Source organism: Hippopotamus amphibius, chromosome 5 (genome assembly GCF_030028045.1).
Source record: "Hippopotamus amphibius kiboko isolate mHipAmp2 chromosome 5, mHipAmp2.hap2, whole genome shotgun sequence".
Classification (NCBI taxonomy): domain Eukaryota; kingdom Metazoa; phylum Chordata; class Mammalia; order Artiodactyla; family Hippopotamidae; genus Hippopotamus; species Hippopotamus amphibius.
This window is the reverse complement of record NC_080190.1, coordinates 174,517,766-174,530,823: the sequence shown is the minus strand read 5'-3', so window position 1 is coordinate 174,530,823 and position 13,058 is coordinate 174,517,766. Positions and strand designations below refer to the sequence as shown.

Sequence of the window (13,058 nt, the reverse complement as noted above, 5' to 3'; positions counted from 1 at the left end):
ATAGCACAGGGAACTATATATACTCAATATCTTGTAATAACCTATAATGGAAAATAATCTGAAAAAATATGTATAACTGAATCACTTTGCTATACAACTGAAACTAACATAGCATTGTAAATTAACTATACTTCAATAAAAAACAAAACAAACAAAAACAATTTGCTGGTGAGGTGCAGGCAAGTCTTTCGTGAAGCATAGCCACCAGGGGGCCTGAGGACCTGGGAGGGAGAAGTGGAGTTAAAGGAGGTGTTTTGCTTTTATAATGAGAAATCAGAGTGTCTTTGTATGCTCATGCAAATAATAAAACAGAGAGCAGGAGGGGAGACAGCTGAACAAAAATCTTTGAGAATGCAGGAGGGTCCCAGTTCACCAGAGGAGGGCGTGTCTTGTATAGGAGCAGGGAAACACTGCCTGCCCATTTTCAGGAGGGAAGGTGAAGGGCAGGGATGGATATGGGCAGGCCTTTGGGTTTGGTGATGAGAAGAGTTTTGTTCTCATCTGGGAGGCTCAACTAGAGAGGCCTAAGAAATTCCTGTGCTCACTTTGGGGAATGAGAGATTTACCCTCTGGAGAAAAATCACAAGATTGCCAAGGAGTGTGAAGTGCTCCTTCTAAGGTAAAAGTGAAGCAAGCTAGCCTCGTTGTGTGGTTTCTGCAGTATTCATGATGGAGAACGGTGGGGTTCATCCAGACTGGGCTTTCTCAGGTGTTTACAACGGAGAGGGAGCCAGAGACAGGAGAGCAGAGACCACTGGTCCTGTGTGTGGGAATGAGTGTGAGGATGGGCCAAGAGGGAAGCCAAGGAGTAGTGAGAGTGCGGATCAGAGAGCCAGGAGGCAGAGCACTGCAGCAGGCGCTCCGAGGGAGCGAGCTGCAGGCCGGTGGTGGAACTCAACGAGGGCTTCTGAGCTTGAGCTTTCAGCCCTTCGCAGTTCCTTGTGTTGGTGGGATCCTGGCTGTGGCCACGGAGCGGTGTGGGCGTCTGCCTTTTGTTGTGGGAGTTGCAGGCTGGTTAGCTTCCATTTATATCGACGTGGAAGTCAAATACTACAACTTCTGGAAATGAATATTTTATAGGTAATAATTTTTAAAAGCCTGAAGAACAGGCTAAACGCAGATTAGAAAACGCTAAAGAGAACAATAGTAGAGCTGAACTGAGCAATTACTAAGAGTTAAGATGACAGAGCATAAAGATAGAAAATCCTAGGGACGCGGAGGACACAGATCGTCCAGTGTATCTGACAGATACATAGGGAGAACCTATGAGAATGGAGGAGAGCCAATATTGTAAGCGACAATAGCTGACAACTTCCCAGAATCGAGAAAAAGTGAAATCTTTTCCAGGAAGTCCAGCATGGTTTGAGTAGGTAAAACGACACCACACCCACACCGACATGTAGGAAATGTTAACTGCACCGCCCGGAATGGGATGGGAAGAATCTCAGAAGAGATCGGATAGGCAAGGTCGGCCGAGCTGCGGACCGCGGGATGGGAGGGAGCGCGTCGGAGTCACCTGCCAGCGGCCGCCCCTCTCCTCCCACAGCATCCCGGGACTCGCGGTGACCGCGCCAGGCCCCTACCCCCGCCTTGTGGGCGGGGCCAGCGCGACGGCCCTCCCGCCTCCCGGCGTGCCGCGCGCCGGCGCACGCGCAGGGGGCCCGCGGCGGCGCCCCCTGGCGGCGGGGGCCTGTGGGGCGGGGCGGGGGCGGGGCCGGAGGCGGGGGGTTGCGCTGGTGACGGGAGGACGCGCGGCCGCGGCGCGCTGGGCCGGCGGCGGCGGCGGCAGCGGAGGAGGAGGGCGCGCACGGAGCGGGCGGCGGCGGCGGCGGCGGCGCGGGAGAGCCACGAGCCGCTCCCTCGCGGCGTGCGAGCGGGCATGAGGGGCTGTGGCGGCGCGGCCCGCGCGCGGCCTGCGGGTGAGAGCGCGGGCGGTGGGCGGTGCGGGCCGGGAAGATGGCGGAGAGGCCGGCGCTGCGGCCCCCGCCCGGCCTCGCGGAGGCGCCCGGCCCGGCCCGGCCCGCGAGGATTCGGGGCCGCGGCTTCGAGGGGCGAGCGGGGCGCGGCCGGGCCGGGGCGGGGGCTGGCCGCGAGGGTGCGACGGGGCGGGGGCGCGGGCGTGCGGTGGGTGCGGGCCCCGGCCTGCGGTGGGGGGCGGGAAGGCGCCCAGCGCGGCCCGGCCTGGGGCGGGCGTGAGTGCGGTGCGGGGCCGGAGCGCGGGGCGTCGGCGCGCTTCCGCGGCGCGGTCTGGGCGATGCGGGCCCGGGAGCCGGGACGCGCCGATCTGGCCTCTGCAGCGAGGCGGGCTGAGGCGTCCTCGCCGTCTCTCCCGGGTGGCCCTCCCGGAGCTGGCATTCCCTCGATTGCGCCCCGGTTGCGGGATTGGTGTGGGTGGAGGCAGTGTTCCGTGCGGGGGCCGAGATCGAGGCAGGCTGGGCGCATCCTGGGGGTCAGGACGTCTCTTATTTTAAAACGTGCAGCTGGCTGCGAGGCCGCGGCAGCTGTGGGTGTGTTACATGCTGCTCCCACCAGCAGCTGCTGTGGGCGCTGCGCAGCCTTCAGCAGCAAAAAAATGCGGCGCCCCTCCACCCGCTTCGGTGTCGTAGGGTTTAACCAAACCTCCTGTGACCTTTGCAGAAACCTACAGTTGCAAGGCTTCTTGTTCCTCCCCTGGTGCAGACAATAGGAGATTTGTCTTTGAAGCAAGCGAGGGGAATTGAACCCTGTATATCTCGGGTGCCTCTGTAAACAGCAGGTGGTTCCCGGTCAGCGGCTCCGCTTTCACAGTGAGCAAGGTGTGTTTCTGCTCGCTGGGGGAGGGGAAGGAGATTTGATAGGTGTGACTGTAAAGCCTGGAGACTCGTTCCCTGAAGCAGCTTGGCGCTGACTCTGAGCCCCCGCGCGCTGGCTGGGGAATGAGCAGGGCCCCGGGTCTCCCTGCCTGCACTTTGTCTAGTCAGCTGTCTTGCCAAGAGGCTGGAGAACAGAGGGGAGAAGAGGGCGGCTTCTGGAGCCAGACTGCCTGCCTGCCTTTGAGTGGTGACTCTTCTGTTTACGGGCTTTGTGCTCTGCTTTTGGTTCTTCGTCTGTAAAATGGGAACACCAGTAATATTGGGCTCCCAGGGTAGTTGTGGGGACTCAGTGAATGCATTGTGCCTGGAACCTTGCCAGTGTGAGGAAAGTCAGTAGTCGTTTCAGTTGCCAAGATCTGGTTTCCAAGGCGCACTGGCTGGGTCGGCTGTTTCTGCTTAGTTTAACACTAACTTGAGGTCTGTGGCTCTCTTTTCTTACACAAGCTGGGGTCCCATTTGCAGAAACCAGTCTTTATAAAAAGTGAACAAGGATAAATTATATAGAACTGTTTTTAAAAATCTTTTTAGAAGAATAACGCTTCTAATGAACCAGTCTAGAATCCTGCAGTACTTATTGTCCTAGGAGGTAGGTAAGATTGTTGTTGGCAGAAACCAGATGTCCAGCAGTTCTTGGATAATTCTCTACTTGAATTAAAGCACCAAAGCCATTGTTATACTTCACAGTGTTATCCTTGTAACAGAAAAGATACTTTATTAACAGACTCTTAAGTGACAGTGAGGGCATGAGCACCAGAAAATGAGGACTTGATGTTTTCATTGCTGTCTCACTAAGCTGTTGGAAGGAATAACTTAACTTGCTTCAGAACAAAGCAGAAAAACTCGTCATGTTTCCCAAGGAGATGGTTCTCTCTCTCAGATCTTGGGAAAGTATCTTAGGCTTACCTAGGTCACTTCATCTCATCCTCTTTATCTGTGTGACACGAAGACTAGGGGGACATCCCCCACTTTAAGTAGAGTCTTTTGGCATTTGTGGAGTTTAAGGTTGAGAGCATTTGATGTTCAGAACAAATGGTAACAAAACAGCTTCTGTGAGCAGATTTTAAAATATCTAAAGACAGATTTTAAAATGGCCATCCCCACCTTCTCTCCTGCGTGTGTGCTGGGGTGGGCTGTCCTTGTACAGTGTAATAACAGTGAGTACAGTGTCTTGTTAAGCTTCTACCTGGTTCTTTGGTGCTTTTGAAAAAAAAGTCTATGTAAAGATGAAAAAATGAAAAAAAGGTTTCACTATGAGAACATCCTCGTGGTGAAATGTCTAGTTTTCTAGCAAAATGTCTTTGCTGTGCCTTTTCACTGACCCACGTGGCCCTTTGTTGCGGGTCTTACACCTTCCCTCTCAAAGGTAGCTTTGTGGGTGTCCTGTCTCAGAAGCACAGCCTGGGAGCACACAGCGCTGGGCCTGGGCAACACCTGGCAGAGCTGAACGGATTGTCCCCCTTCCTCAGCTCTCTTCTCCTCTTACCTTTCTTGCTCCCCTGGTAAAGTCTGCACCCTCAACCGCTGGCTGTCTCTGCTGCCTCCTGTACCTGCCTCACAGTGCCTCCGTCGGCCTCTGGGTCGCGCCCTTGACATTATCTGGCAGCCCTGCCCTGCTCTCCAAGGTTGTTTCTGACCCTGACTGCCATCCTGCAGCCACACTGTTCCACCTGCTGAGAAGAACCTCCTCCCTTGGACCTGCAGCCCTAGCTTACTCCCGCTTCTGCCATGCTCATGTCTTAGCCTTCCAAACACTGCTCCAGTCAAGGGTCTGTAAACTACAGCCACTGACAGCCCTTTGCCTGCCTTTGTAAATAAAGTTTTATTGTGACACAGCCACCCTGGTTTACTTTTGTATCATCTGTGGCTTCTTTGACAAACTTGACTAGTTGCAACAGAGACTTTCTGGCCCACAACACCTAAATTGTTTATTATCTGGCCCATTTCCAGAAAATGCTCTAGAAGTTCAGAGGGAAAAGGATCGCAGGGGGCTGCAGAGTGAGGGAAGACTTCAAGGAAGTGGTGGTCTTTGAGCTGAACTTCACTCAGTAGGAGGTGGGTGGGGGAAAGGATTGAGGACTTTGCAGCACCATAGACAGAAGGTGTTTCAGGCTTTGGGAGTAAAGGCAAGAAGATGGGTTATGTGTGGTTTGTGGGGGTTAGAAGGTTGTATAAGGAATAAGAGGAAATACGGATGATAACATGAAGATCTTTGAACTCAGGTGAAGGACTTTAGATTTTAGTTCCTAATAGGGGAAGTCCCGATAAAATGGTTTAGGAACATTTAACTGGCAGTGATGCGTAGAATGGATTGGAAAAGGAAGAACTCAGGGAGTTTATTGGGCAGCTTTCTCTAGAAAGATTGCAGTAACAACTCAACAGAGGTTTATTTGTAGCTCATATTTCATTTGCTTGTGGCTCTTTTCTGAGTCTTCATTCCTGGTCTCAGGGACATGCCCTTGTTTGGGACACACTATTCTTTTCCTTCTTTTTTTTTAAAGAACTTTATTTATTTATTGGCTACAGTGGGTCTTTGTTGTTACACACGGGCTTTCTCTAGTTGTGGCGAGCAGGAGCTACTTTTTGTTGTGGTGTGCAGGCTTCTCATTGCATTGGCGTCTCTTGTTGTGGAGTATGGACTCTAGGTGCGGGCTTCAGTAGTTGTGGCACGTGGGCTTAGTTGCTCCACGGCATGTGGGACCTTCCCAGGCGAGGGATCAAACCCATGTCCCCTGCATTGGCAGACGGATTCTTAACCACTGCACCACCAGGGAAGTCCCGGAACATGCTATTCTTATGGCAAGAGAGTGGCAGGAACTCAGCATCTCTTTGAGCCTCAGCTTAGAACTGGAGACTCAGGTTCTGTGGCCAAAGCAGGTCACTTGGCCCAGCCCGGGGAAGGGGATATGTCCCACGGTCAGGGGCAGGCTGTAGAATGAACAGCCCTCGTACAGAGAAGGGTGGCCAAGTAACTGGAGACAATACGAGGACCACCCCAAGGGAGAAAATGAGCCGGTTTAGTGCTCCATCTGGGGTGAAAGTGCCAGCCGCACTTTTTCCCTTGGACTCCTGGGCGGAAGCCCTTCAGGCTTCTCAGGCCCTGCCTCCTGCTTCACTTTCAGCCTTGGCCATTTGGTGCTCTAGGACAGTCATCTGCTGGATTCCTACCTGGAAACTTGGCGCTCTGGGTCTTCCTCCAGCCACCACATCCTGCCGCTCCATGTCCTGCTCATCGTACCTTCCAAGTATTTAATGAGTCCACCTTTCCTCTGTCAGCAGGGCCACCTGCCAATCAGGGCCTGTGCCCTGTCTTGTCTGCACTGTGGCTGTGCCTCTTGGGTGGACCACCTCCCCTCTGTCTCCCATGCAGCTGCTTCCATGTGATGCATGCAGAACAGTGGTTCTTATCCGGGGGACGTGCATCTGGAGACATTTTTGGTTGTCCCAACTGGGAGCAGGCGTAGCTGGCCATGACTGTGCGGAGGCCAGAGCTGCTGCTCAGCATCCCGTGACACCCAGGATGCTCTGCAGCTGAGGAGCAGGCCCAGGGCGTGCCCACCAGTCACGCCGCTGCCCTTCCCTCCTCCCTGGCTCCCTGTGTCCCCTGGACCGCTTTTCGTGGCCCAGTGTGCCCTGACTCGCATCCTGCTCTCTGGAGACGCTGACTGAGCACTGCCAGGCCCAGCCCTGCTCCCCATTCCCTCCTCCCCTAGAACAAGCAGGGCTTGGGTGGCTCCTTAGCGCCCTTGGCCCTCGCTGGGGTCTGCCTGGGACCCCATCCATCCCTGCTCCAGGCAGGTTCCGCACAGCCTCCAGTTGCTCCCCTCTGCATGGAGAGACCTCAAGGGCAGTGGACTCAGTGCCTCCTGTGACATTTCCTTTGTGTCTTAGCATCAGCAGGGATGGACGGCTTTGGGCGGGAGTCACCCTAGTGCTTTCGAGGTTGACACAGCAGCAGAGAGATGCCTTTATTGGTTTGCCCCGTTGGCCGCTTCCAGCTACCCAAGGCCTGTCATCTCTTGCTTTCCGAAGTGTAAATGTTTTAATTCTCATAGATTCTGTTTATTTTTGCTCCCTAAAAGGTTAAAATATTTTTGGACTAGATAATATATTCAGGGTTTGAAGGTATAGAGGGTGCAAGTGTAGCTGTCTGTTGCCTCCTTTCCTTCTCTGCGGGCAGAAGCCTGATCTCCTGGAAGTACCCACTGCATCTCCTTCTAGAGGTACTTTGTAACTGTGCAAACTAACACGTATATGTATTCTTTTTTTCCCTCCTCTTTTCTTTTACACAAGTTTCTTAACCTTGCCTTTTTAACTAAATGTGTTTGGGAAGTCACTCCATATCAGTACATTTTCCAGTTCATTCATTTTCATGACTCCGCCGTGTCTGGCTGTGTGGAGGTGCTATAATTTACCTAAGCCGGCCCTGCTGGTGAATATTGCATTTTGTGCAGTTAAAATAAGGTTGCAGGTACAGCATGCGTTGATGTGCCTATGGGGCCCATTCCTAGAAGTAACATCTCTGTTTAATCACTGTTTATTCTGTTAGATCAGGTTTTGCTTTTGTTTCTTAATGTCTTTAACTCTGTACTTTCTTTGGTCATTTATTTCTCCCAGTTATCTGTCTGTATTTTAAATAATATAGCATGGTCAGATTAAATGAGTTTCTCAGTTGGGAACTGGCTCACCTTTCATGTGTTCTTTTAAGTAAGAGTGACTAGGAAAACATATTTACACAAAAACTCCTACGCAGAAGTTCACATTCATAATAGCCAAAGAGGGGAAACAACGCAGATGTCTATCAGCTGGTGAACGGACAAACAAAGTGTGTTCTGTCCATACAGTGGAATGTCACTTGGCAATAAAAAGAGGTGAAGTACTGATTGATGCTGCAGCGTGGATGAATCTTGAAGCATCATGCTGAGTGGAGGAAGCCAGGCGCAGAGGTCTGGCTCTGTACCGTTCCGTGGGTGTGAAATGCCCCCAGCAGGCAAATCCATAGAGACACAGAGTAGATTAGTGGTTGCCAGGGGCTGGGGGTGGCAGCTAAGGTGTGTGGGGTTTCTTTTTGGGTAATGAAAATACTCTAAAATCATGTGATTTAAATGGGTACATTGTGTGGTATGTGAATTATATCTCAATAAAGCTGTTAAAAATAAGAGTGACTAGGATTTTTCAGGGGGCAGCATTCCAAGGCGGGGGGCCCAAGGCCTCGGTGTTGACTCCGTCCTGGGGTTGTGGCGAGGAGTCCGGCGGGTAGCACAGTCACTGCGGGATTGGTTTCTGAGACTCCGGGTGTAGCGGACGCAGCCTTGTTCCCAGTGCAGAAGATGTGAGTTCAGCCTTGACTCAGTCTGTGAGGAGCGTGGTCCATCATAGGAAAGTCCATCAAGTCGCCTAACAGCTGAGCCATAGCTGGTATCTGCAGATGAGATCCTGTCTATCCCGCCAAATTTCAAGGGGTGTTGTGCAACCGAAGTGTGACTGAACTTCAGAGGTTCTGTAAATTACTGAGTGTTATACCTGTATAAGCTTCTGATAAACTAATTTCAACACCAAGAGGCCAAGTGAGCAGAGCACATTTTCTGTCCTGTTGCAGACTGATTGACCCGAGGACACTGTGAACAGAACCCTTGCCCCGGGGTGCTAGGCTCAGGCCTGGGAGCCTCTCACCTGGGCCCCTCTACTTGAGCCCGTCTCTCCCTGGGCTACACTCCCCTGTGTGCTGTGCTGCTTCTCAGGGTGCCTCCTGCAGCTCCTGGAGGCCCAGCACCAGCCAGAGCTGGGGGCTGGGGTAGGGGGAGGGGGTCCTGCATGTGTTGAGCTTCACAGGAAGGTCATCCCCAGGCTCTGCTGGTGGTTCCGTTACAGTCCCTTACGCTGCTTCCTGGGACTTCTCTGGTGGCCAGTGTGTACTTCCTAGGCTTTGGGATTGTGTGAAGCGTGTGCAGTACAAATTTCCCAGGCCACAGGCTTCACATTGTTTGCGCGTCCGATTGCATGTGTCACTAATAGAGGCGGCTGCTTCTGGACTCTAGATACTGTTTTTCTGCTTAACTTTGGTGGTGTCAGCCTTTTATTTTGTATTCAGAATTCAACCATACTATGAGGATTCCTACTTCTTCTGACTCTGAGAAGCCCAAGAAGTAGCCTCTGGTTCCTAAAAGCTGGGAGGGGGTAACACTGTGGGTCCCAGAGACCCTCGTTTGCAGGGATGTGCAGAAAGAGTTTAGGTAGCATTTTCATCTAGAAAAGAGCGGTGTCTGACGAGGTCTTCAGGGGTGTTAACCAGGCAAAGGAATAGAGTGCCCAGGGTGGGGGCGGCCGGTATGAGCTGGATACAGCGCGGTGTGCGTGAGCTTCCAGAGCTCTTCATGGCTGGGGTGTCCAGTGAGGCAGGGATGGGCAGGGCGGGAGATCAGCAAGGGAGCCAGCGAGCATGTTGGCGAAGCTGAGGGCTGGGATGGCACCCTGAAGGGCAGCATCTTATCTGCAGGCCTGCCTGCTGCACCCGGGATGCAGGTGAGCCCAGCATGGGGTCCCTTGTGGAGCACAAGACACGACACTTTTCACATTAGCTACTTAGTCCTTAAAGAGTACTAACATTAGGAATTTACAAACTGGAGTTGACATGTGCTCAGTATGTGGAGGTCCCATGGGTAATGGGAGAAGCTTGGGCTCGATGCTTGACGACCCTGCCAGCTTCCTCCTGAGCATGAGACATGTGGGTGCTCGGGGGCTCCAGAGTGAGGGGTGTGAGCTCCAATGGCGGCAGCATGCTCGAGGTTGGATCAGGTGGTCGAGCCTTTCTGGTCATCTGGTCGTTCATTTCATGGGGTGCAGGGCTGGTAACGCAGTGGTGAGGCTCCTGCCTCTGGAAGCTTAGAGTCCAGTGCAGGGAACAACGTAGAGTCCACACAGTTGACAACTGTGGTGTGTTTATTTATTTGGCTGCGCCGGGTCTTCGTTGCCGCGTGTGGGATCTTTAGTTGCAGCATGTGAACTCTTAGTTGCGACATGCATGTGGAATCTAGTTCCCTGACCAGGGTTGCATCCTGGGCCGCCCGCATCAGGAGCGTGGAGTCTTCGCCGCTGGACCACCAGGGAAGTCCCTCTGTGTCTTTTTTATTGCAGTTGTCCTAGTGGGTGTAAAGTGGTCTCTCATTGTGGTTTTGATTTCCATTTCCTTGGTGGCTAATGATGTTGAGTATCTTTTCATGTGCTTATTGGCTGTTCATATGTCATCTTTGGACAAGTATCTATTCAGATCCTTTGCTCATTTTTAAATTGAGTTGTTTTTTATTACAGTGTTATAAGTGTTTTGTATGTATTCTAGATACAAATTCCTGATCAAATATGATTTTGCAATGTATTCTCTCATTCTGTTGATCGGTTGTCTTTTCACTTTTTAAAAATAATTTTTATTGAAGTAGTTGATTTTCAGTGTTGTGTTTCTTTTCACTTTCTTAATGGTGGTGTTCACAACACAAAAGTTTTTTTTTTTTTGAAGAAGAATATCAGCAATTTATTTTTTAACTCTTTATAAAAAATTGATGTGTAGTTGATGTACAGTATTATATGTTTCCGGTGTACAGCATAGTGATTCATAATTTTTAAAAGTTATGCTCCATTATAGTTATTATAAAGTATTGGCTATGTTCCCTTTGTTGTACAATATTCTTGTAGCTTATTCATTTATACATAGTAGTTTGTACCTCTTGATCCCCTGCCCATATACTGCCCCCTTCCCTCTCCCTGATAAGCACTGGTTTATTTTCTGAATCTCAGAGTCTGTTTCTTTTTTGTTATAGTCACTAGTTTGTTTTATTTTTAGATTCCATATAGAAGTGATATCATATAGTATTTGTCTCTTTCTGACTTATTTCACTTAATACCCTCCAAGTCCATCCATGTTGTTGCAGAAAGTTTTTAATTTTGATGAATTCCAATTTTTTTTCTTTTGTTGTTTGTACTTTGGTGTATCTAATCCAAGTCATGAAGATATACTCCTATGTTGTCTTCTGGGAGTTTTATAGTTTTAGCTGTTATACTTTCATTTCTGTCTTTATACATTGCTTTATGCATTGTTGATCTATACATTTTGGTCTGTGATTCATTTTGAGTTAATTTTTTGTATATGGTGTGAGGTAGGGGTCCAGCTTTGTTCTTTTACACATGAATGTCCAGATGTCCTAGCACCATTTGTTGAAAAGACAATTCATTCTTTCCCCGTTGAATCATCTTGACACCCTTGTCGAAAATCACTTGACTGTAAATTTGAGGGTTTATTTTTCACTCTCAGCTCTTCCATTGGTCGGTGTGTTTGTGCCTGTACCACCTTGTCTTGATTACTGTAGTTGTGTAATAAGTTTCCAAGGCAGAAAGTGTGAGTCCTCTACTTTGTGTTTCTTTTTCAGAATTGTTTTGGCTTTTCTGGGTCCCCTGAATTTCATGTTCAGCCTATCAATTTCTGCAAAAATAAACTCAATTTTGATAAGGATCTAGTGAATCTGTAGATTAATTTGGAAAGGTTTGCCATCTTTATGTTAAGGTGAATATTCCATGAATATGGGATATCTTGCCATTAGGCCTTCAACAATGTTTTGTAGTTTTCAGTGTGCTTGCACTTCTTTTGTTAAATTTATTACTAAATATTTTATTCTTTTCATTATTATTGTAAATAGAATTATTTTCCTAATTTCATTTTCAGATTTTTCATTACTAATGAGTCTTTTAAAACTTTTTCCTTTTTTCTATTTGAACAAAAGTTCAAAATTTAAAAGGTGTTAAAGAGTGCAGTGTGAAAAGTTTCTCCCACCCTTACCCTTTGGCCATCCGGGTTCCTCCCTGGAGATGGCTGCTGCCTTAGAGTCTTGTTTGTCGTAACAGGGATATTCAGTGCACGTATAAGGAAGCTCATATGCTTGCTCTCTTTCTCCTCATCGGGTTGATAGTTCTAAATGAGCAATAAAAATTACACTCTTCAAAAATTTTAGTGCGTTCATTAAAAAATTCTTTCTGAAAAAATGGGGAGTGAACAAGTATAACTTCTATTCTGTCCTCTAGTGTTTGTCAGTTTTCAGGGACCAAGAACTCACTAGCTTTTTTGAGTTCTGAGAGGAAGTTTAAAAAACGGCTACAAACGTGCTTTCCCTGATGCACCTGGCTGGCCTGTTTAGCTTGCCCAGTGGCCTGACCGTCACCTTGTCTAAGAAGCTGTTACTGTCCAGCAAGTCTTGGAAAAATGTTTTGAAGATACTTGGTGCCTGTTGCCATTGTTGTGACCTGGTGTGTATGTTGCAGGTGCTGTTCTGACCCCTCGCTGTGTTCTATGTAATTTCGGCCTCTGAACCGTCCGTGTGCTGTGTGCTCTTGGTCCCACCTGATAGTGGAGGACCCTGAAGCCCGAAGGGCTGTGCCTCGCGCAGGTCACACGGCTGGGGCAGCACCAGGGTGCAGGGCCTTTCCTTCTCAGCCTCAGAGGCACACTTGTTTCCTGTTGTGTGGCCGCCCTGACCTCAGGGTGTAAACACGCTTTTATGGAGACTTCTGTGTGCAGGACTGTTCTCAGTACTGGGACACAGCAGTGAAGAAGACAGGCCAGTCCTCGCCCTCGTGGAATGACAGAAAGTGATTTCTGCTCTATGTCAGGAGGTGTCAGTGCTGCAGAGAAACAGCAGAGGAGGGCCAGGGAGATGGGGACGTGGGGTGCAAGTCTCAGTAGGGGGTCAGGTGGGCCTCGTTCACAAAAACGAGGAGTCTGAGCAGAGTTAGAGCAGATGGAGGAGGTGAGCTTCTGTGGGGAGGAGGGTTCCAGGCAGAGGAACAGCCAACACAAGGGCCCAGGAGTTGGAGCGAATGTGCTGTGCTTGAGGGATGGCCAAGGGACCCAGGGGGCTGGGCCTGAGAGTGTGGGTTGAGGGAGGAGGCGAGGAGGCTGGTTAGGAGGTGGCTGCAGCAACCCAGGCAACATGGGTAGTGGTTCACCCACAGTGGTAACAGGTGTGGTAACAGGACTTGGAATTGGGAAGTATATTTTTTATTCTTAATTTTGTTTTATTCTTAATTTTGTTTCTTCATTTTCCTTTATTTTCTTTGTTGAGGTTCTGGACATATTTTGAGTCTAACCATTAAGATTTCTGGGTGGAATTGCATGGGGCAGCTCAGGAATTGCAGTTGAAAATCTGACATCACAGGGGTCTGGCAGTT

The 13,058-nt window shown here is 49.8% G+C and overlaps 1 protein-coding gene across 1 annotated transcript in view; it reads left to right on the top strand.

The window, feature by feature from the left end:
- The first annotated feature begins 784 nt into the window (after positions 1-784).
- The window catches only part of LOC130854340 (serine/arginine repetitive matrix protein 3-like), a 31,914-nt gene continuing 19,640 nt past the window's right edge, over positions 785-13,058 (top strand). The window contains exons 1-2 of the mRNA XM_057737032.1: positions 785-997; positions 1,547-1,919. Coding sequence (XP_057593015.1) covers positions 785-997; positions 1,547-1,919 — 586 coding nt within the window. The remainder of the gene's footprint in view (positions 998-1,546; positions 1,920-13,058) is intronic.